The sequence below is a fragment of the Morus notabilis genome, unplaced genomic scaffold, assembly GCF_000414095.1.
Source record: "Morus notabilis unplaced genomic scaffold, ASM41409v2 Scaffold174, whole genome shotgun sequence".
Taxonomy (NCBI): domain Eukaryota; kingdom Viridiplantae; phylum Streptophyta; class Magnoliopsida; order Rosales; family Moraceae; genus Morus; species Morus notabilis.
In genome coordinates this window covers 33560-55101 of record NW_010364838.1, presented here as the reverse complement: position 1 = coordinate 55101, position 21542 = coordinate 33560, and the positions used below count along the sequence as shown (strand labels likewise).

The following is a 21542-nucleotide window of genomic DNA, read 5'->3' as shown; positions in this document are numbered from 1 at the left end:
ATATTATTAGAATACAATACATTGGTTTAGTTTGGTATTCTTGTAGATTTTAAAAAAATTACTTTTAAGTGTGCTGAAAAAAAAAATAACTATTACAAAAAGTAGCTAAGTGTTTAGTAAACTATAATCATAGTAGCTGTATTGATTCTAAAATTAGTGTAATAGCGTTTGATAAATTATGAGGTTGAATTATTGCGAATAGTTAAAAATTACCACTATATTATATTATACTATAATATAACATATATAATTACAATATAATGTATATTTATTATTATAATATCATATTATATTATAAAATAATAATATTAGAGTTATTAATATAATTATAATATTATTTGTTATAATATTACTATTTTATTATATTATATTATTATTATATTATATTATATTATGAGTCTAAACTTTATATTGAAAAGATTATAAATTTTAAATTTTATTAAGAGTATTATGAAAATTGTATTAATTATACTATGTTGCCCGCATAATCTAAAATCTAAAATTATCTTTAAGTTGCTTCTTATTTTAGAAGTAAATTCTTTAAAAATTCTTTAAAAAACACTTTTAAGAAGATTTACTACACATTAAAATCAACTTGTATTACAAGTAGAAGCTGATTTTGAGAGCTAATGCTTTTAGCAAGTGATGCATAGAGTTCGCAATCACGTCTACATAATACTAAACGTGATGCATAGAGTTCGCAATCACGTCTACATAATACTAAACAAGACATTTCAATGAGTTCATGAAAGCAAAAGTTTATTTGGTAATTATAGAATAGATCACAACTACATCCCGCAATCAAGACTCTGGCTTTGACTTCTGAGAGTGCCTGCGCCTTTTGAGCCTCTTTTGCGCAGCCTCAAATTCTTCTTCACTAGGTTCTGAAGAAGGACCGCCCCCACCATACTTGGACACAAGAGATGAAAATAAGGAATCAAACTGGTCTTTCCTTTGCTCTCGTCGCTGAGATATCAATGCATGCAGATAGGACTTTGGCTGCTTACTTGACCTGTAATACGTTTAACATCAACAAGTTTTGCTGGAAAGTTCGATACCAACAATTGAAATTGACACTTGGCTCAAATAGTGGAGAAATACTCACTTGACCTTCCTCCTTAAGGAATTGGTAGGCGGTTTTGTTTCCAATACTTTCTTCGCCCATTTTTTGTATGCTTTAGTTGATTCCAGTTCAGCTGTAAGGTAGAATTTAGAAACATAAAAGACACCTTAGCAATCACAAAATGCATCTATTTAGATGTGACTTAAAAGATTTAAGCCAACCCTTAAGATGTAACTAATTAGAAAATGCACGTTCTTATCCTCAGAATCAGTTTTCTGCACAAGTTTTCATTCTAAATTAATGAAATAAGACGTCCATGAGTTTTTGGCGGAATTAAGCTAGTTAGACGGAGGTTTATGGCTTATGACGATCACCTTCATTTCCTTTTCCTTCCTCAACACCAAGCTTTCAAAAAATTCCAAAGTGAATTGAAAAACCAGAAGAGATTCAAACCTGCAGCTATTGCCTCATCAAGAATGTCTTTGAATCGGTGTGAATCGAGCTTAGGGTCTGAACAGAGCATTGAACAAAAGAGCCTACACGCAAAAAAAAAAAAAAAACCCTTTAATCATAGAACTCATATGCCAATGGGAGAAGTGGAAAAAAAAAAAAAAGAGCAATGATGCTCATTCATACAATCATACCTATTCATTTTGCCCTTACACTTCCTGTACAGATCAATCAAATCTTTCTTTTCTGCATCAGATCCTCGATAGTTTGCTTCAAACTCTTCAATATCTGCTTCAGTCACCTGTAATGGACATGCATTTTTATAATAAGCCCAAAGAAAGCGAGATGTATATATAGATAACTATAAGATTGAACAGCATGAACAAACCCTTTTATACATGACTCGGAAAAATTCATGTAGATTCTGAACAACTTCACCGGCAAGATCCTGGCCATTAGGGAAACAATGGTTAATTTTCAGCAAGAGGAGCAATCGGGGAGTAATAGAAAGAAAAGGAATACAAGAGGGCTTGTCATAGCAATGACTTTTAACATGGATTAGCAATGCATGAACTATAGAAGATTAACTTTCTATGACTATCATCATGGACTATCCAAAATCTCTAAATAGGATTATATCTTGCAAAATCCAAAAATTTAAATTAATCCTTACAGCATCATCCACACAACCAGTCTGGTCATAGACTGCTCGTTTTTCCTCATCTCCAAGAATTGCAATCACTTTTTGCAGTTGCTGAAATTTTCCTTTGGCCTCCTATAGGTAAACAACTCAGATAAATTACATCAGGAATGAGGAAACAATGAAAAAAGGGAAACAACAAAAGAAACCCGGTATAAATGATGAGTGAGTTTTACTCACTCATTTAGTATCGTTTCACACTTAATATCTAGTTGGTTTTCGAGGTGTTTGTTAGTTTTTATGTGTGTTTTTGTTCTTTGTTTGAAGGTTAGGTAAAAGTATATGATTTGGAAGGTTTTGGACAACTTTTGGTGGAAAAAGACAGCAAACACAGCGTTTAGGTGCCAATTTGTAGCGTTTTGACGCTGAGTTTTACAGTACCAGCACATTTGGACAGAACGGGTAGCATTTTGGCGTCCATGACAGCGCTGCAGCGCTCTAAAAACATCACTGATTTTGCACAGCCAGCGCTGCAGCACTAGGAACGCAACACCGCGGCACTACGATGCGAGAAAAGACGCGTTTTGAAGGCAAATCGTGAGAAAACTTACCCGTTTTGACCCTAATGCTCCAAAACATATAAATAGATGATTGCAGGGCAATTAAAGGGACTTTTGGACTGGAGAGTGACGGCTGACTTTTGAGACGAGATTTAAGAAGAGAAAGGAGAATTTGGTGAAATCGGAAACCCTAGAGTCTTAATCTATTGAATTTTCTTCCATTGCTTAGCATTGTTTAATTTATTTAGTCATTTTAGTTTTACTTTACTTAATTTTATAAACTCTCTTTTTGATTATTCAAATAAAATTAGGGTTAATATAATTTCGGTAATTAGTAAACAACAATCCTTGTGAGATGATACTCTTATTCACTAATATATTACTTAATTGCGATAGCGTATACTTGCGTTACAATTTTTTACAACAATAAACCAGAATGAACTTTTACCTCGTCACCACGATTTTTGTCTGGATGGAGTCGTAAAGCCAACTTGTAGTATGCTTTCTTTATTTCCGGTTGAGAAGCTGATTTCTCCACACCAAGAACCTATGGAAAATGAGAGATTTATTCAATATACCACTACTTAATTAGAGTGCAGATATTCAATAGCAGCAAAGCATAGAGGAACAATCAGGAGAACATGAAAAGAGCACACGTCATAGCAATAGTCATTAAAACTAAGCTGGAGCAAACACAACATACATTACACATATTACTACCTTATAATTACGTTTAGTAATCAAAACAAAGAGTAGCATAGCAATATGAAAGGGAAGAAACCCTTTACCGTGGAGAATTAGAAAAACATTTCAGCGTAGATAAAAGGCAAACATAGCCTCATTATTAATAAGAACGGTGAACCACCAAACAGCTTAGTTTTACTACAGTAAAAAAAAATAAAAAAATAAAAAAATAAAACCGACACCACAAGAAAAGACAACACAATAAAAAAATGTATGGCAAAGACTTTGGCCATTAATAGATAAGAAAATATCCAACCAATCCCAAAAATTAAATATGTGTATAAGATTAGAACTAGTACCTAATCCTGCCATTGAATTGAAGTATTGAAAAATCTCCTTGATCATGAGACATATAATTGTCACCATAAATAAGAATCAAAATTCCAACAGTAAGAGTTAATGTTGACATAGCCAAATTAAGCAGATCGACCAAATAGCCAAGTTCTAAAGAAAATCCAATATTTATAGTCCAATGGCATTTGTTCTACGTAACTACAACTTTGAAAGGTGTAACAACAAGAATCTACTTATTGCGGCCAGTGTTACACCTTTCAAACTCATTATTCCATGAAAAAAACATTGTCATATTACACATCCTATTTCTGTATCTTACAGTGCAGAACCCGTTCTTCGTGAAGGACCGAGGACAAACCGTAAAAGGTTTTTGCAGTAAAATCGCACATATGAAAAGGAAAACACTGGAATCTGGAGTAGCATTCAATTCAAATCAACAAATACCAAAATCACACACGAGATGTAAAAACAAACACACATAATGTTACGTTTCTCAATGAATGTCACTTTACCGACAAGAAATTTCTCTTCATTGGAGTAATTCGTATATTAATCACCAAAAACTCAGAACACAAACTTTCATCTCCATTTGCGTCTTAATCAAAAACACATTATACCTTACTTTCATAACTCCAAATCTTGAACCTCAAAAGAAATTAGAATCGAAATCAAACAAAGAACATAAACTTTTGAAAAAATCTGATCCACCTCGTATAGGGTTTTCTCGGAAGGTGGATTGCGATCGTTATCCTCTTGCTCGTGATCTTTCTCTTCTTGCATTTCTACATCTTCTGGTTCTCGTTCCTCGGAAACCCTAGATTTCTTCCTCTTCCCCATTTTCAAATAACTTCCAACAGAGAAAAAGCTCACTAAGAAAAAGAAGAAATAAACCTAGAAAATTGGGGCTTCTCAGTGGCTGTATTTATATGCGATGGATTTGTTCCCGCCAATTCGCTCTCCGATTTCACCTCTTTCCCACCGTGATTATATTGCCGGTGAGGCTTCATCTCCACCGTCCGTGCCAATTGGACCCTTGAATGTACATAAAAGCTTTGGGCCTTGAGCTCAGCTGGTTATACATCTTGGGCTCCAATAAATTTACGAAGGGGACCTTCATATTGCTCTTGGAACTGGGCCAGAAAAGACCAATAAGGGAAGCATTAAAGCCCAACACGTTGAAAATGGCAGAAGAGTAAATAAAATCATTCTTCAAGGGCAGTTGTTGCAGCGTCACCGACTCAGTGGAAAGCGTCGCGTTCGTTGGCAGAGAAGGAAAAAGTTGCAACCTGTTTTAAATAGGAACTAACGGACCCTACCACCCCCCAACACACATACATACACACCCAACTCTCTCTCTCTCTCTCTCTCTCTCCTCTCCTCTCTCTCTCTCTCTCTCTCTCTCCTGGTCTCCATTTTTTTTCCTCTCTTTTTCCCGTTTATCGCATACGCAACAATTATCCTCTCGATTAGGGTAAGAAAAAAGTCTTCCTTCGCGGCCCACACTTTCCCCTTCAATTTTTTTTTTTTGGTTCTATTTCGTGATTTTCTTTTTCTGGTTTGATTCTTTCTCAACCTTTTTTTCTTTTTTTTTTTTGAATTTTTTGCAGGAATAGGAACCGCCTGGTTCGATTTCGCGAGAACAAGATCGGCCGAGCCGAAAAGGTGAGATTTATTAATATTTTCTTTTTTTTTTTTAAATTATTTGAAGGGTTAGTCTTTGCTTGTTTTTGGAGCTGGAAAGAACTGTTGAGGATTTTTTTTTCGTTTTTGAATAATTTTTGTTGTTAAGTTTAGGTTTTGATGGGTTCTGATGTTGTTCTTAGGTTTGAGCTTAAAATTTTGTGGTGAAATTTGCTTTGTTATGGATAATTGATAGATAGATGGAATGTTTGGGTTGCTGTTATTATTTTGTCATTTGTGTTTTTTTAGGCGAAAACTGATTAATATGTTTTTTTTTCTTTTTTGTGTTTGAATTTGAGTTTTTCATCTAGACTTTATATTTGGTTCAGATTTTGGGAATTTTGTGTTTGGTTTGCAATTCTCAATTCAGAATCCGAATTTATTGTTGTATCATCTCTTGGAGCGTTTGAAATTTTTGCTTTGGACTTGTGTTTTACGTTTTCATGGGTATTAGAATTTTGTGGTAACCATACTATGGCGAACACTGAAGTGCGAAAATCATATGGAATAGCTAGAAAAAAAGACGGCTAATATTGTTTTCTGCATGGATTGGCGTCAGTTGATTAAGAAAGACATTGGTTATGCTATGTAGGGGTCTAAAAAATCTTGTTACTATTGTTATTTTTGCTGTTGAAATGCTGTTCACCTCACTCTTAAGTCTTAAAACACTCTTATCCTCTAACATTGTTAGATTCCATGCTTCGTGTATTGTATCTCTCAAAATTAGTTATCATAGTCACTATGCTAAGACCTCTTGGTCTAGTGGCACTCGGGGGTTTGGGTAGGGTGAGATTTGGCTGGGGGGTTATGGGTCCAATCCCATTTTGTATTAAAGAAAAAAAAAAGTCAAAAAAAGTAAAAAAAAAGTCAAAAAAAGTCACTATGCTAGGCTGTTGGCCGTTACTCTTTTTTGTAGGCAATGATTTTATTTGCTGGTGTACAAGTCTTGTGTCTGCTCATATGGAATGTGGTTTGATATTTCTGTCTTAGTGAATTTGTTGCTCGTTTTGGATGTGTTTTGTATCTGTAGGTGATAAGTTCCTTCCATCTTGTGGGGTTAAATTAAGATGTTAAGGTTTTTTCTTTGTAGGTAATTGAAAAATGGAATCTCACGACGAAACGGGATGCCAAGCTCCCGAGCGCCCCATCCTTTGCATTAACAACTGTGGCTTTTTTGGAAGGGCAGCTACTAACAATATGTGTTCTAAATGTTTCAAAGACACGCTGCTAAAGCAGGAACAGGCCAAACTTGCGGCGTCATCCATTGATAGCATCGTCAATGGTGGCAATGGTAAGGAGCCTGTTATTGCTGATGCCTTGGATGTGCAAGCTGGACCAGTGGAGACCGAGATTGTTACAACAGAACCATCCAGTGATTCTTCCTCAAGCAAGCCTGTTGAGAATGTGAAACAGGGGCCCAACAGATGCACCACTTGCCGAAAGCGCGTTGGTTTAACAGGGTTCAATTGCAAGTGCGGGAACCTCTTTTGTTCAAGTCATCGGTACTCCGACAAACACGACTGTCCTTTTGATTACCGGACTGCTGCTCGTGACGGCATTGCAAAAGCCAACCCTGTAGTCAAGGCAGAGAAGCTTGACAAGATCTAAAGTGAAGGTTTACATGTCAAAGTATGATGCTTCTCTTCATATCCATGTGGTTTGATATAGGATGGCTGTTTGTCTTGTTTAGGTGTCCTTTATTGATTAGAAATGCTTATGCCATTATATTGAGGACATCTTAAGAGGAATTCTATATTCCTCGTTAGTGTTGAAAATTTCTTTGCTGCCTCCAGTGTGTAAGTCCTATTTGTGCTGGTTTGAAGGACCATTACCTAGTAATGTTATTTCTCTGCTCGGTCTGCATTTATTTCTAGTAGTTCATGGAAATTTACTACTTGTAATTATTCTCTCTACGACTTATTATGGTAATGCTTCTTTACGAGATTTCTGTTCCAACTCTGTCTACTTTCGCATAGTTGATCAAGTTGTTGACGGCGCAGTCTTTGACGCATATACTTCTCTCCAATAATATGTTGGTCCTGGAGTTATATTTCTCTTTATTTCTCTGTTCTGCAAGCATTAGTGAAATTTAAGGTATCAAAGAGAGTGATTTGTGTGTCTGATGAAAACATTCCCGTCTTGTTTCTTTGAAAATTGCAAGTTACTTGGTAGGCATTATGGATTTCTTATGTCGGGAGTATCTATCTAGGGGTATCATCTATGGTCTGCTCGTTGGGGAGTGTAAGTTTTTGAGAGAAAATATTCTTCTTTTCTTATTCATCATAATAAGGAATTACAAGGATATTTATAGTCAGAGTAGTTCCACAAAAATCTCACCTAATCTACTAGATTACACGAAAATAGGAAAAGCATAAAAATAGGAACCACTAACAGATTTCTCTCACTGCCTCATTCGGGTTTATTAGAAACAGAATCAAAGAAAGAATAAACTCCTAACTTCCCGGAACTACGAAAGAATAAACTCCTAACTTCCCGGAACTACTACTCTTAAATCTTCGACACTCCCCCTCAAGTTGATGTGTAGATATCTATCTTGCCCAACTTGTTGATAAGAAACTCAAAGCTTGGTCTGAATAATCCTTTCATAAGAATGTAAGCTATTTGTTGTGTTGTTGAAACAAACGGCATATAGATAGCACCTGCTTCCAGTTTCTCTTTTATGAAGTGTATGTCAATCTCAACGTGTTTAGTTCTGTCATGTTGCACCGGGTATGAGCAATGCTAATTGCGGCCTTATTGTGTCACAATATAGCTTCATATGCATCTCTATTGGTTTCTTTAATTCTTCAAGAATCTTTTTTAACCACAACATCTCACATACTCCATGAGCCATTGCCCGGTATTCATCCTCCGCACTACTTCGTGCTACTACACTTTGTTTCTTGCTCCTCCAAGTGACTAAATTTCCTCATACATAAGTGCAGTACCATGATGTAGATCTTCTATCTGTAACTAAGCCCGTCCAATCTACATCTGTGTATGCTTCAACAGTGTTCTGCTCGTTCTTCTTGAAGAAAAGTCCTTTTCCTGGAGTACTTTTCAAATATCTCAAGATTTGGTACACCGCCTCAAGATGTTCTTCATAACGTGAGTGCATAAACTGACTTACCATACTAACTGCGAATGCAATATCTGGTCGGGTGTGAGATAGATAAATCAGTTTTCCTACTAACTTATGGTACCGAGTTATATTCACAGGATTTCCATCTTTGGTATCTCCCAGAATTTGATTAGGATCCATTGAAGTATCGGCAGATCCACACCCACTCATTCCCGTTTCTTTAAGAATATCAAGAATGTATTTTCATTGTGAAACAACAATAACCCTTTTTGAGCGAGCAACTTCCATTCCAAGGAAGTATCTTAGAGACCCCAAGTCTTTAATTCCGAATTCTGAAGCTAGACTTTCTTTCAAACAATTCATTTCAGTAACATTATCCCCAATAAGAATAATATCATCAACATTTACTATCAAAATTGCAATCTTCCCATCATCGGAGTGCTTTATGAACATAGTGTAATCACTTTGAGCTTGGACATATCCATGATTTTTTTATGGATCGAGTGAATTGTTCAAACCAGGCTCTAGGAGATTGCTTGATCCCGTACAGTGATTTCTTCAACTTACACACCTTAGATCCAAAGTGTTTGTCAAATCCAGGCGATGGGTCCATATAAACTTCCTCCTCCAACTCTTCATTTAGAAAAGCATTCTTCACATCTAACTGTTGAAGAGCCAGTCAAGATTTGCTGCGATTGAAAGAAGTACTCTCACAGTATTTAACTTTGCCACTTGAGCAAAGGTCTCGAGATAATCAATGCCATAGGTTTGAGTAAAACTTTTGGTCACCAACCGTGCTTTTTACCTCTCAAGAGATCCATCTAAATTATACTTGATGGTGAACACTCATTTGCAACCCACTATTGTCTTTCCTCTCAGCAGATTTATCACTTCCTATGTGTGATTTTTCTCAAGTGCCCACATCTCTTCATAAATAGTTTTCTTCCACTCAAGAACCTGTTAAAGCTTCCTATACACTCTTTGAAATTTTCACATAAGAGAGATATGAAGTAAATGCAAAAAATGAAGGAGAGAGATTTTTACAAGACACATGGTTAGACATAGGATGTTTGGTGCAAGACCGTACACCCTTGCGAGTGGCAATGGGAACATTGAGATCATCAAAGGACTTGAGACTAGAATTAGAAGCAGACTGGACAGGTTGACAATGATTAGATTGATTATTACATGGGCACTCAGATGAGTTTGGTTCTTCCCTTGGTTCGAACTCATGGCCTTGTAGAGGATCAGGACCTTTTTCCTTTGAATTTTGTTTCCTCCTCGAGTAGGCCAAGAGTTCTGAACTCTTAGGCCTCGTTCATTTCACCGATTCGAGTTTTTAGTTCTAAGTTTCTACAGTTAAAAGCTCTCAGAAAATGTCACATCTAACTTTTTATGCTATAGTTAAAAGCTCTCAAAATGTGTCACATCTCAGCTTGAATTAAAAACTCAAATCTACGAAGCAAACGAGGCCTTAGTAGTTGTTTTTTTCCCATTATCTGTGCTATTGCAATTCTGATTTTGAGATGGTAGTGAAGATGAACTACCTGGATTTTCAATATTTAAAACACCACTTTTTTCGTCCAAAAAATCAGCATTTTTTTCGCCCACATTTTCAGGTTTTTTAAATATTAAATCTGAGTTTGTTGTAGCCTCAATATTAGGGATATTAGGGTGGACAAACTGATTTGAATTTGTTGTTCTATTTCAAAATCATCATTAGATTTAAATTCTCTTACATCTTCATTTGTGCTCTCCTCCTGAAGATGAGTGGCAAAAAATGGTTTGGATTCAAAAAAGGTTATATCCATAGTGACAAATAATTTTTTCGAAGTTAGATCAAAGCATTTATATCCTCTTTTGAGTAGGTGAATATCCTACAAAAACACATTTTTTAGCCCTAGGATCAAGGTTTCCCCGATTATGATCATGAATATGGCCAAAGACAGTGCACCCAAAAATTTTTATAAGAAGTGTAGATGATAGCCTAGATGTAGGATAGGTAAAGGTGTTTTGAATTTTAAGATCCTAGTAAGCATCCTGTTTATGAGGTAGGTAGCCGTGAGAATAGCTTCACCCCAAAGATATTTAGGAACTTTATTTATGAAATGTAAAGCCCTAGCCACTTCCAAAAGACGTTTATTTTTGGGTTCAGCTATTCCATTTTGTTGAGGAGTATCATTACAATAACTTTGGTGAACTATGCCTTTTTCTAAGAAATTTTTTTTTCCAAAACCTTGTTAAAATACTCTTTTCCATTATCATTACGGAAAACTTGAATTTTATTTGAATTTGTGTCAACACCATGGTGTAAAAATTTTAAAAAACTTCCTCCAAATCTGATTTTTCTCTTAGTAAATAAACCCAGTTTACCTGTGGGTGGTCATCTATAAAGGTGACAAATCATTTTCTTCTAGAAAGTGTTGTGATTCATGAAGGTCTCCATACATCACTATATATTAATGAAAATGGTTTCGAAGCTTTGTATGATTGTAATGGAAATGAGGTGTGATGATGTTTAGCTAACTCATAAAATTCACACTAAAATGAAGACGGATTTTTATTTTCAAACAAACTTGGAAACAAATGTTTTAAATATTGAAAATGTGGATGGCCTAATCTATAATGCCACAACATTATTTCATCACTACTAGCAACAGAAATAGATTCAAAACAAGTACTATGTGCTGGTTTTCTAGACTCGGATCCATCTTTAAAGAAAGAAAAGTCCACCAATCTCTCTAGCATTGCCAATTGTCCTCCCCAAGATTAGTTCTTGAAACTCACAATAAGAGGGATAGAAGTTAGCTCGACACTTATGATCATAGATTATTTTGCTTATGGATAGTAAATTACAAAATAAATTGGGAATATGGAGAACATTATGAAATGTGAGGGAAGGAGAAATGATGATTGATCCTGTCCCAGCTATAGCTGAAAGGGATCCATCTGCAATTTTGATCTTTTTGTTTTCTGCACACGGTTTATAAGAAGAGAATAGTTTTGAAGAACTAGTCATGTGATCTGTAGCTCCAGAGTCAATGATCCATAGACAAGACAAATTTGATTTTACACTAGAAAGAGTTGCAATAAGATAATTTACCCTTTTGAGCTAAAGAACAAGAAGGATTTGAGAATTGTAGAGATTGAAAGAGTTTGTACATGTGGTCTAGTTGTTCCTTTGTGAAATAAGGTATCTCGGAGTTGATTTGTTGCCTTGAAATGCTTTGCCATCACCTCCATTCTTCTTCTTAAAATTCTGGGGCTTGCCATGGAGTTTTCAGCATGTCTCTTTTGTGTGCCATGGTTTTTTGTAGTGATCACACCATGTTTTTTTTCCTCTTTTCTCCATTCGAATCAGATCCTCTAGAGACCAGAGCTGAGCTTTCTACTTCTTGGTTGGGCTTCGGTTCTTGATTTGTCAACATCACCTTTCGCCTAGCCTCCTCCCTCCTAACTTTCGAAAAAACTTCTCTGATGGATGGTAGAGGTTTTCTGCCCAGGACCCTATCTCTTACCTCATCCAAGTCCTGATTGAGTCTTGCTAGAAACACATAAACTCGATCATTTTCCTCTCTTTTTTTGTGCCGCACACTATCAATTGGGCAGTCCCATTCATCTTCATAGCACAAATCTAACTCTTGCCATAACGTCACCATCTCGTTGTAGTATGTTTTAACGTCCCGATCTCCTTGCCTTGATCGCCACATCTTCAATTTTAAATCGAAGATTTGTGACGAGTTCTCTAGGTCTGAGTACATGTCACGTACAGCTTCCAACACGTCTTTGGCAGTAGGGAAAAAAAGATGTGATTTTCCAATAGATGGCTCCATTGAGTTGAGCCATGCAATTATCAACAAATTCTCTGACCACCATGTAATTCTTACCATTCAATTTGTGAACAGTAATTTGAAGAGGACAGAATTTGATGTGGAAAGATCTGTACCATTGTTTATGACAGTGGTTTTGGACTGCACATTCTCTGCGATCACCCTTGAGGAAGACGAAGTCTTGCTTGCTCTGGTCATGGCAGTTTTAGCCATTAAAGCTTAACGAAAAAATCAAGTCTCTAATACCATGTAAGTTTTTGAGAGAAAATATTCTTTTCTTATTCACCATAATAAGGAATTACAAGAATATTTATAGTCAGAGTAGTTCCACAAAAATCTCACCTACTCTACTAGATTACACGAAAATGGGAAAAGCATAAAAATAGGAACCACTAACAGATTTCTCTCACTGCCTTATTCGGATTTATTAGAAACAGAATCAAAGAAAGAACAAAATCTTCGACGGGGAGAGTGAAGAACAAAAACATTTCCAATCTCTTTATATTTTCTAGTGTATAATCAATTGATGAGCAAATCTCATCTCCTTGACGTTATTTGATTCTCTTTTTTCTAGTCTTAAAATTTATCAGCTGTGAAAATATTTGCTTGATGTATCTTTCTGGGTCAAAGCATACCAACTGCTCATAAAAAAAACCTCTTTCATAGAGGCTAGTTGTTTGCCATTAAGATCTACTACCACTTATTATCATTTGTGGGTTGCTAAGGTTGTTTGTTCTATTACGTGGGGGATTCATATATGGTGTCTGGATGCGTTCGACCGACCGAGTTATCCAGATACGTCGTTTGTGCCATTATTTATTTTCACAGGGAAAGAAGGTTCTATTTGATGCTTTGTATCCATAGTCTTATGAGTGTCTTAATCGTACTTGTGGCTAGATAATTTGAAACTGGTCGGTGGATGAAGCATCATTATCATGCGTGTCTATATGTTGTGTGTGGCCTTGTGTTGTTTCCAGAAAGTGACTGCGGAATTCATGTTATACATTTTTGAAGCATGTGGTAGTAGTTGGAATGATATGTTGAGGTTGTAAATTTTGAATTGACTGCTTGGCCTAATATTCATTATTTGGAGCTTTTCAACACTGGCAATGTTCATGTTGAATGCTGAAAGTTCCAAGTCCAACATGTATAGATGGATCTTTATAGGCCTAGTCTGGGATGCTCATATGGATGCCAATTGCCATTTTATTTTATATACGTTTTCATATGGGAGTTTCTTTCGTAGGATTAGAAAAATGAAATATGGATGGTTCCCTACTTTCATTCGTTAGATCTGTATCAAAAACTATCAATTCTGCATCCTTTTTTAATCTAATTTAATTTTGACCATATTTCACGGTAAAAAAACTGACTCTATTAGTAGAGAGATTCTACCGGAGAAAGTCTCTTATTATAATTTATTTATTCTACATTGTACAACCTTTAAGCTCAATCCTAGCAACATTTTTGTTAACAGAGAGAACAATAAAAGGATAGGGGGAAAAAGAGTTAAAAAAAAAAAAAAACACCATGACTGACTATGTGGAGAAAAAATGAAATGAAAAACAAATTTACGATCTTTCTTCAAAATCTCTCAATGACAAAAGGAATTGGAGGTTTTCATGATAGGGATTGAAAAAATAAAATATTGATCGGTTTTGTTTTAAGCCTTCTTATCTATACTAGAAATTATATGATGTATTATTTCTTATTTTGAGATGATTTTGATCATATCTGTGTTAGCAACTTGCACTATTGGTAGGAACTCCAACAGTAGGATCCAAAAAAATTACTTGTTCTTAAGATCATACAGGTTTGTTTCTTGCATTTTTTTCTTTTTTCTTGTTTAATTTTATGATTGGTCGCTATACGCTTCCTTCAAATCTTCTCAGAACTTCTGATCTTCTATGGATTCTGTCCCTATTAATCTCTACTCTTGTCTCCTAAAAATCAACAAAGTTGCTTTCATAATATTTACTCAATAAGAGCCCTAGTCCCAGCTCTTATTTCCCTCTCTTTCGGTGAACTGTTTTCTCCCTCCCTTGCAATAAATAAGTTCACCCATGCAAGAGGCCTGCTTTTGTATAGATCACTTTTTATTTTAATATAATGTAATATAATGATAAGATGTATATATGTTTTATAATGTTTGTCCCTTATGAGTAAAATTTGCTGAATAATTATGGGGGTTTATTTTTATCTTTCTATGTTGCTCTAGACTATGGCCTTAGGCGGATATATCCTAATCAGTTTGAGGGCACAAATGAAAGTGACGCAACAGATACTATGTGTATCAATTGAGAGAAAAATACTATAGTAAAAAAATTGAATTTAAATTTTTATGAGAGAAAATACTGCAGTAAAAGAACTTAAGTTGTGACAAAAACAAAGACAATGTTCACTGTTGCTGCACGTTATCTCATGTACTTATGAATCGGAAAATGACTTATATGCATCATCTTCTCCTTGTTCTTATCAATGTTATTTAGATTATTGCAAATTTCGTTTCGGTAATGTACTTTCCTTTGTTGAATCAGCAGCTAAACAACGGTTGTCACACCAAAATTTTTATGAAATTTTAGAGAACAACTCTTAAAACTTTATTTAAGTGCCCACAAATTCTCTTTTAACAGGTAGTTGTCTGGATAAAGTCATTCAGTAGCGTCCAGTAATGAATCATGGTGTTATATACCTTGTCGTCAATCTACTTGTGGATTTTTGTGTTCTACTTCTATGTGCTGTAAAAAAAAAAAAAAAAAAAAAAAAAAAAAAAGCCCTTAAAACTTGGGGAACCATGTATTTAATTCAGAATTGATGTTCTATCTTTTTCCCCCGTTTCCTCTATCATTGATTAGCGGCCACCATATTTATAAGATGTTTATGTGACTTTAACCCAAAGTCTAGTTTTGTATGATCAAACAAAAAGTTAAAACTAATAATCAGTCACAACTTATTGTATGTCATGTTTTTCTACATGAGACTCTCACCAACACAAATCGATACATTTTTTCAAGATTGGTAAGTTAGTTTTTCCCTTATTAAAAAAGACAAAGTGAGATTAACATATCACTTTTTAACTAGAATCTATTCGGTTAGATGCCCAAGATCGAAATAGAGGCTCAACCTTTAAAGTTGAAGCGTCTCACCGCTTCAACCACCTTATAAAGTTCGAGATTGGTAATTAGTTGAATAAGGGCGTCCATAACCCGAATAAGGGGAAGAGTAGAAAAAGATGATATATATATATATATATATATAGAAAAAAATTCATATGAAACATGGCAAGCAAAATGAATGAACAGGCGTCCCCACAACCCGCACCGTTTGATGAAAGCAATGTTGGTGAAGAAAAGACTAGTATGGAGTGTATCATTTGTTTTCCCCATAGCTTTGTTTAATCCAATAAGTGAGTGAGGTTTTGATAATTCCAACTTTCCACTCACTTCCCCACCCATGCCTGGTTTTTCTCACCAAAAGACAAAAAGGTAATTTTCTTTTTCATTGTTGGGACTTGGGGACTCTATTTTCTAGGGAACCCTTTCTCTCTCTATCTCTAATGTCCTTGGATGCCCCATGGCCTCTGTTCTCTTTGGTTCTTTTTAAAGTTGACTCTTTTTTTCAACTGAACTTTGAAAATCAGGAGTTGAAAATGCTTCCAAATTTTGATAGACATGATTATAAAAATTTGTCATGTCACACACACACTAGAACCATGTAAGAATAGAATACAATTTCTTTATTTTCTCTTGGTTGACATTCTTAGCTTTGAGTCACAAGACAAGGGTATCAATAAGACTTACCTTAGCTCGTGACTTTGTAAGTAAAAGATGTTGAGCATTGTAAAGTTTGGTACCTTTTGGAGGAATAATTCCTAGGAAATCGCAGTAAGAAGAGTTTGAACACCATTATCAATGCAGAGAAGAAAAAGGTTGACTTGTTGCTTTCAAGGAGGGGAGGAGGGGGGTGGAAAAAAAACAAGCACAAGGGAATATTTGTGTGTTAATGCTACGAAGTTTTCTATCGTGTATTTGATTTGTTCATGCAAATTTTGGGTGAATAAGTAGGTGTGACTTTTTTCAGTACGTCAACATACCGGTAGGTTAGGTTTTTTGTTCGTTAAATCTGTATAAAATCACTTAAAAGTTAAAAAAACATGCAGATTTAACAGTTAAAAAAACCTGATGTACCGGTACGTCAAGCGTACAGAGAATCTCCCTAAATAAAAATACTATTTTAAAAAAAAAATAACACTTAATGTATTATGAGCAAAATTAATAGGCTTCAAAAATAATACCCAATTTAATTTACGCTAAAAACCTATATAATTGAATTTAAGTCCATATTGTTGACTTTTTTTTTTTTGTTGTTGAGGGAATGATATTGTAAGGAACAAGCAGGGACAAGAAATTAGCTACGCTATGACTTTTTGGATCTCCTCGTGGCTTATATAATGGCATATTGACCATTTTAGTAGGCAACTTTTTACATAAAATGGCCCTTTCACTAGTACAGCATTGCTGGTTTTCATAACCTATCCTTGCAAGCCCCACATTCTTGTCTTTATGGGAAATTCCGGTGCTTGTTTTTCCCCGAAAAAAATACATTTATTTACCCCTTCTTTTTAATGGCCTATTAAAGCTAAAAAAGTGCTCTCTTTTTTTTTTTTTTTTTTGCTTTGCATTAGCCACTTCATTTCTAGTGTTGCAAAAAAGATAAGGCTTTTTATAAAAGTGGGGGAAGATCTGAAATGCGGTGGTAAAAGGGATTCCAATTCACAAAGGGGAAAATAACATCCCCCCCCTTTTTTTTAATGATATTCTAGGGTTTAGTCTTTTTATGGTTTTTATTAAATTGTGAAAGCTTATCCTAGAAGCATGCTTATTTGTTACAAATATTATGAATTACTATCAATCTTGTCTTCTCTTTACTACACTTTGTTTTCCTTTTTCCCTTTTAACTTTATATATTAATGCTTGAAATTCTGTGATGGAATACTCTGCCAATAGTGAATTTTTTGGATTGTTAAATTTTATTCTTGATTAATATTATTTTAGTTAAATATATGCGCTTTAGTTACAATGCAATTTTAGTTTGATTTGACACTTAAAAATAGCATTCTTTTTTTTTTTTTTTTTGTAAATAAAAATGTAACATTCTTCAGACATAGTTCCCTCACAACATTAGAAACAATTTTTTATATTACTCTCCTTGTTTGTGGATATAGTGGAACTCAATATTAATTTGTCCATGCAAGTTTCCTAAAGCAATTGAAACGGGATCGTGTATCTAATACTTTTTATATTGGTCATGTAATGAGGAAAAACAATCCTATTCATAATCGCAAGATAATTTTTGGCCATCAGATTACATTAGAATCCGATTACATGAGGAAAATAAAATAAATTAACAAAATATATGACTCTTACATATATTTTTCTTACACTATGTGTGTGTGTGTGTGTATATATATATATATATATATAATCAAGGGATAGCTTCCTTGATCACCGAAATAAGTCATGGTATTTGAAAACGGTACTCATAAAAATTTCCACTGTCACGACGTTGATCCTTGATATTACTGTGAGAGAATAACTTTTGAAAATGATGAAATATATATATAGGTTTTTTTTATAGTTTCTGAAGAAGATCCCAATATCGTAACATGTAAATATAAAAAACGTAACATGACAGTAAATAAATGTAACATTGATATTAGAAAGATGTAATATAATTTTTAGATGACCAAATTCACTAGTATTACTTCTCTATTAAGTTAATATTACGTTTAATAATCATCATGTTAAGTTTTTTATAATTATGTGTTATCAGAGGAGGCTTCCATTAGAAGGACCGAGGAAAAGCCTATATACATATGCCAAAAAAAAAAAAAAAAAAAAAAAAAAACGGAATACTCTTGGTGTTTTCATATTCACTGAGATAAAAACAGAAGTTGACCATGTCCATTAGTAGTCCGTTGGATATAGATCTACCAAGGTAGATGTCTCTGTTCCGGCCGGTTTAAGAAATTATTGCACATCTTTTTCAATGATAGCGGTTTGTCCTCTCACGTTACACTTGTTCCACTTAAAAACAAAAAACAAAAAACAAAATCAAAACCTTTCATAGGGAAGTCAACATTGAAAGAGAAAAAAGAAGTTTCACCCCCCCTTTTTTTTTTTTTTTTTTTTTTTAATTTCTAGCTAGGGTCGGTTGCCCTTACTGTAGGATCTGATAACTCATAATACAAGGGCTAGCCAATAGATTGCATGCATGAGATTTAAATTTAAAACCTATATTGTATAAAGTAGGATACTATAAGAGATTTCGTTTTAGAAGTGATTCAAATGAGCAAAATAAATGGGTTGATCGTTAGATCTATTATGTTTATTATTTTTTGTTTTGTTTTGTTTTGTGAAGTTTGGGAAAATGGCGAGCTGCATTGCATACTCTTATTGAATATTTATTAAGAGAAAAATACATAGTTTGTCATGGTAATATTATAGACTTATTATCTATGTCATTTTAAATAATTGAGTGTTAGTGTGACCATTTATTTTTTTTTATTAATTGAATGACAATTGTTTATCTTTTAGTACAATGACATAAATAAAATTTTTTACCACCTTAAATGCTATTTCTGATTTTTTTTTCCCATTACTAAGGCGGCTTCCTATACCCTAGAAATGTTCATTAAAACTCCTAGTGTGGATCCTGCCTCTTGACAAGTAACTTTGTCAGCTTAGTCCTACTGAATGTATTAGTATTAAAGAATGTATTAGTATTAAAAATACTCATATTCTAAATCAAGTACTGGATTAGCAGACATTTTTACGTTTAAGAGAGGACCACCCAACATTCAAACATTTGATCACAATAGTTCATTACTATTGGGTCACCCAATTTAGTAGTGCATACCACCGTTTAATTTAAACCATTAAAGGCTAATTGTCCTTGCGGATGCTCCTTTTTTACTAGTTCTGCAGTAAAAATGTTATTGGGTGGCAGTGCTTGACAGCCCTACCTATTGGTCTGTCTGACTGACCCTCAAAACCTTTTTCGCATAGCATATACAACACCGTTAAGAAAGTCATCAAACGACAACATCTTTTTGCTGCACTCTTTTTTTTTTTTTACATGCTCTTTCCAAAGGGAAATTGTGGGTTTATTTCTCTAGAGATGTTTCACCAACTTCTTTGAACTTTGCAGGGGATTTTGGTAAACGAAGTTGAAAGGTAACAAATACTGTCATTATGAATCATAGTGCATGGTCGCTCACCAAATTATAGACTCTATCTCTCTCTCTCTTGACACTTTGTAACACTTGAAGAAGCCAAGTATATATGGATATGAGAAATAGAATATTGATCATGATGATCAATAAGTGGTGATTTTGATTGGTTCTTGATGTACACTTAGCTGGCAAAGTTGAAGTCCAAGTTATGTGCTACTTTATTTTTTACTAAATCAATAAAACTTTGTTGTCCTTTATCAATCCTATCATGAACATGCAAGCCATTATGATCTTGATACAAAAAATCCTGCACTAAAATGAAGAGTTTGGAGTTATCATTGCATATATATCTTTATTCTTTTGCAAAAGGCTTCTCCTTTGGCTAAACAATCCTGAAAAAATAAATAATAAAAAAAAACATGTCATTTACCATCAAACCATGAAATTATATTTCTCAATTTTATATTTTCACATATTTAATTTCTAAACCTTTAAAATTAATTTGGTCCTGATTTACATCTATTTTGTAATATCACAACAGATTTTGGAAGAAATTAATGGGGTTATGACATGGAGGTGATAATTTGAGTTGTTGTCGTGTAAATCTAAATTTGTGCCGCTTATGAGTCGATTAACGTGTCACTCCTTATTAGTAAGAAAGTTGCCCAGTTCTGTATTTTCACAATTAATATCAACAATTTATGTGTGAATTATAAATGTTACATTTTTATTTTATTTAAATGAATAGTTAAAAATTATTTTTTTTTAAAAAGTTATCTAAATATCTTTATATTTTAATCAAAAGGCTCATTTTGGGTCAATTTAATTTAATTTCGTATCAATCATATCATTAATTTGCGTGAAATTTAGATTGTGTTGGCATGTCCCAAAATTACTACCCATATATTGACACGTGATAAGTTAAAGTTTAAAAGATATAAGTCCTGAAATTAACTTCAAAATAAATAAGAAAGAAAAAAGAAGAAAAAAAAGATAATGGGTCGGCTTTTATCACTGAGAATTCCCCAAGTGGAATAATCAAATTGGCATACATGAGGAAAATGACCTTTCTATATAGGGGCACTTACTACTTAACCATAGTTCATGTTTTTTAATGTTTAATCTGGTCAAAATCTCATTAATATATATATATATTTATCTGACAGATTAAAATCTTATTGATTATGTTAGTATTTATTTATTTTATTTTTTTTGCAATATGTTATTGCATAATTCTCTTAAAGATCAAGAATGAAAAAGTTTTTTTGTATAGAGTATATAAGAAATGTCGTCGGTCTTTCACCCGTATCAATTCGAAACATGTAATATTTTTTGTTCATCGTATAATATCATTTGTGCATTCATATAACACTCATTTTATTTTTAAGTGTAATACTCAATAAAATGTAATCTACCACTATATTATATATAATTTGTTTAAATATTACCATATTACACTAAAAAATTACAAATTCATACAAGAAATATTACACCTTACGGTACGGCCGCGGGAGTTGAGGCCATGCGAATGTATATATTTCGATTTGGTCATGAGAAATTTTGTTACAAAGAATGTTTGTAGCTGTAGCAGTAAGCACTGTATTGCGTAGTCCATTCATTTTTTTTTTTTTTTTTTTTTTTGTAAATTTGTGGGGTGATCTGATCAGTGAGCGTAACATGTTGGCCCCCATGCACGTCCCTCAAGTCACGTGCGAGGTGGACTTTTGTCATTATTCTCTTCTCTGCAACACTTTTGTCAATTTTTTCTTTCTCACGGATCTATACGGTAGAATTTGTCTTCTATTGAAATTTGCTTTTTTTTTTTGTTTTTTTTGGGTCTGACTTTTGTGGCCCTTTTTCCTTTTTTTATTTATTTATTTTTGATTTCTTGGTTTAAATTATTTTTATGGCCCAACTGTTTACCTTTTCACGTTTTTGCAACCTTAAACTGTTGGTATTCAACCT

The 21542-nt window shown here is 34.0% G+C and overlaps 2 protein-coding genes across 2 annotated transcripts; one reads left to right on the top strand and one right to left on the bottom strand.

The window, feature by feature from the left end:
- Positions 1 to 599: 599 nt before the first annotated feature.
- LOC21399050 (chaperone protein dnaJ 6) lies at positions 600 to 4749 on the bottom strand. Its single transcript, XM_010107024.2, has 8 exons — positions 4460 to 4749; positions 3162 to 3260; positions 2187 to 2288; positions 1902 to 1961; positions 1708 to 1814; positions 1517 to 1599; positions 1106 to 1196; positions 600 to 1012 (listed from the first exon to the last, which is right to left on the bottom strand). The coding sequence occupies exons 1-8, from the start codon at positions 4586 to 4588 to the stop codon at positions 802 to 804; spliced, it is 882 nt and encodes a 293-aa protein (XP_010105326.1). The 5' UTR covers positions 4589 to 4749; the 3' UTR covers positions 600 to 801.
- A 369-nt stretch (positions 4750 to 5118) lies between these two features.
- Positions 5119 to 7387, top strand: LOC21399049 (zinc finger A20 and AN1 domain-containing stress-associated protein 8). The gene is made up of 3 exons (XM_010107023.2): positions 5119 to 5222; positions 5359 to 5413; positions 6522 to 7387. The coding sequence occupies exon 3, from the start codon at positions 6533 to 6535 to the stop codon at positions 7037 to 7039; it is 507 nt and encodes a 168-aa protein (XP_010105325.1). The 5' UTR covers positions 5119 to 5222; positions 5359 to 5413; positions 6522 to 6532; the 3' UTR covers positions 7040 to 7387.
- Positions 7388 to 21542: the final 14155 nt, after the last annotated feature.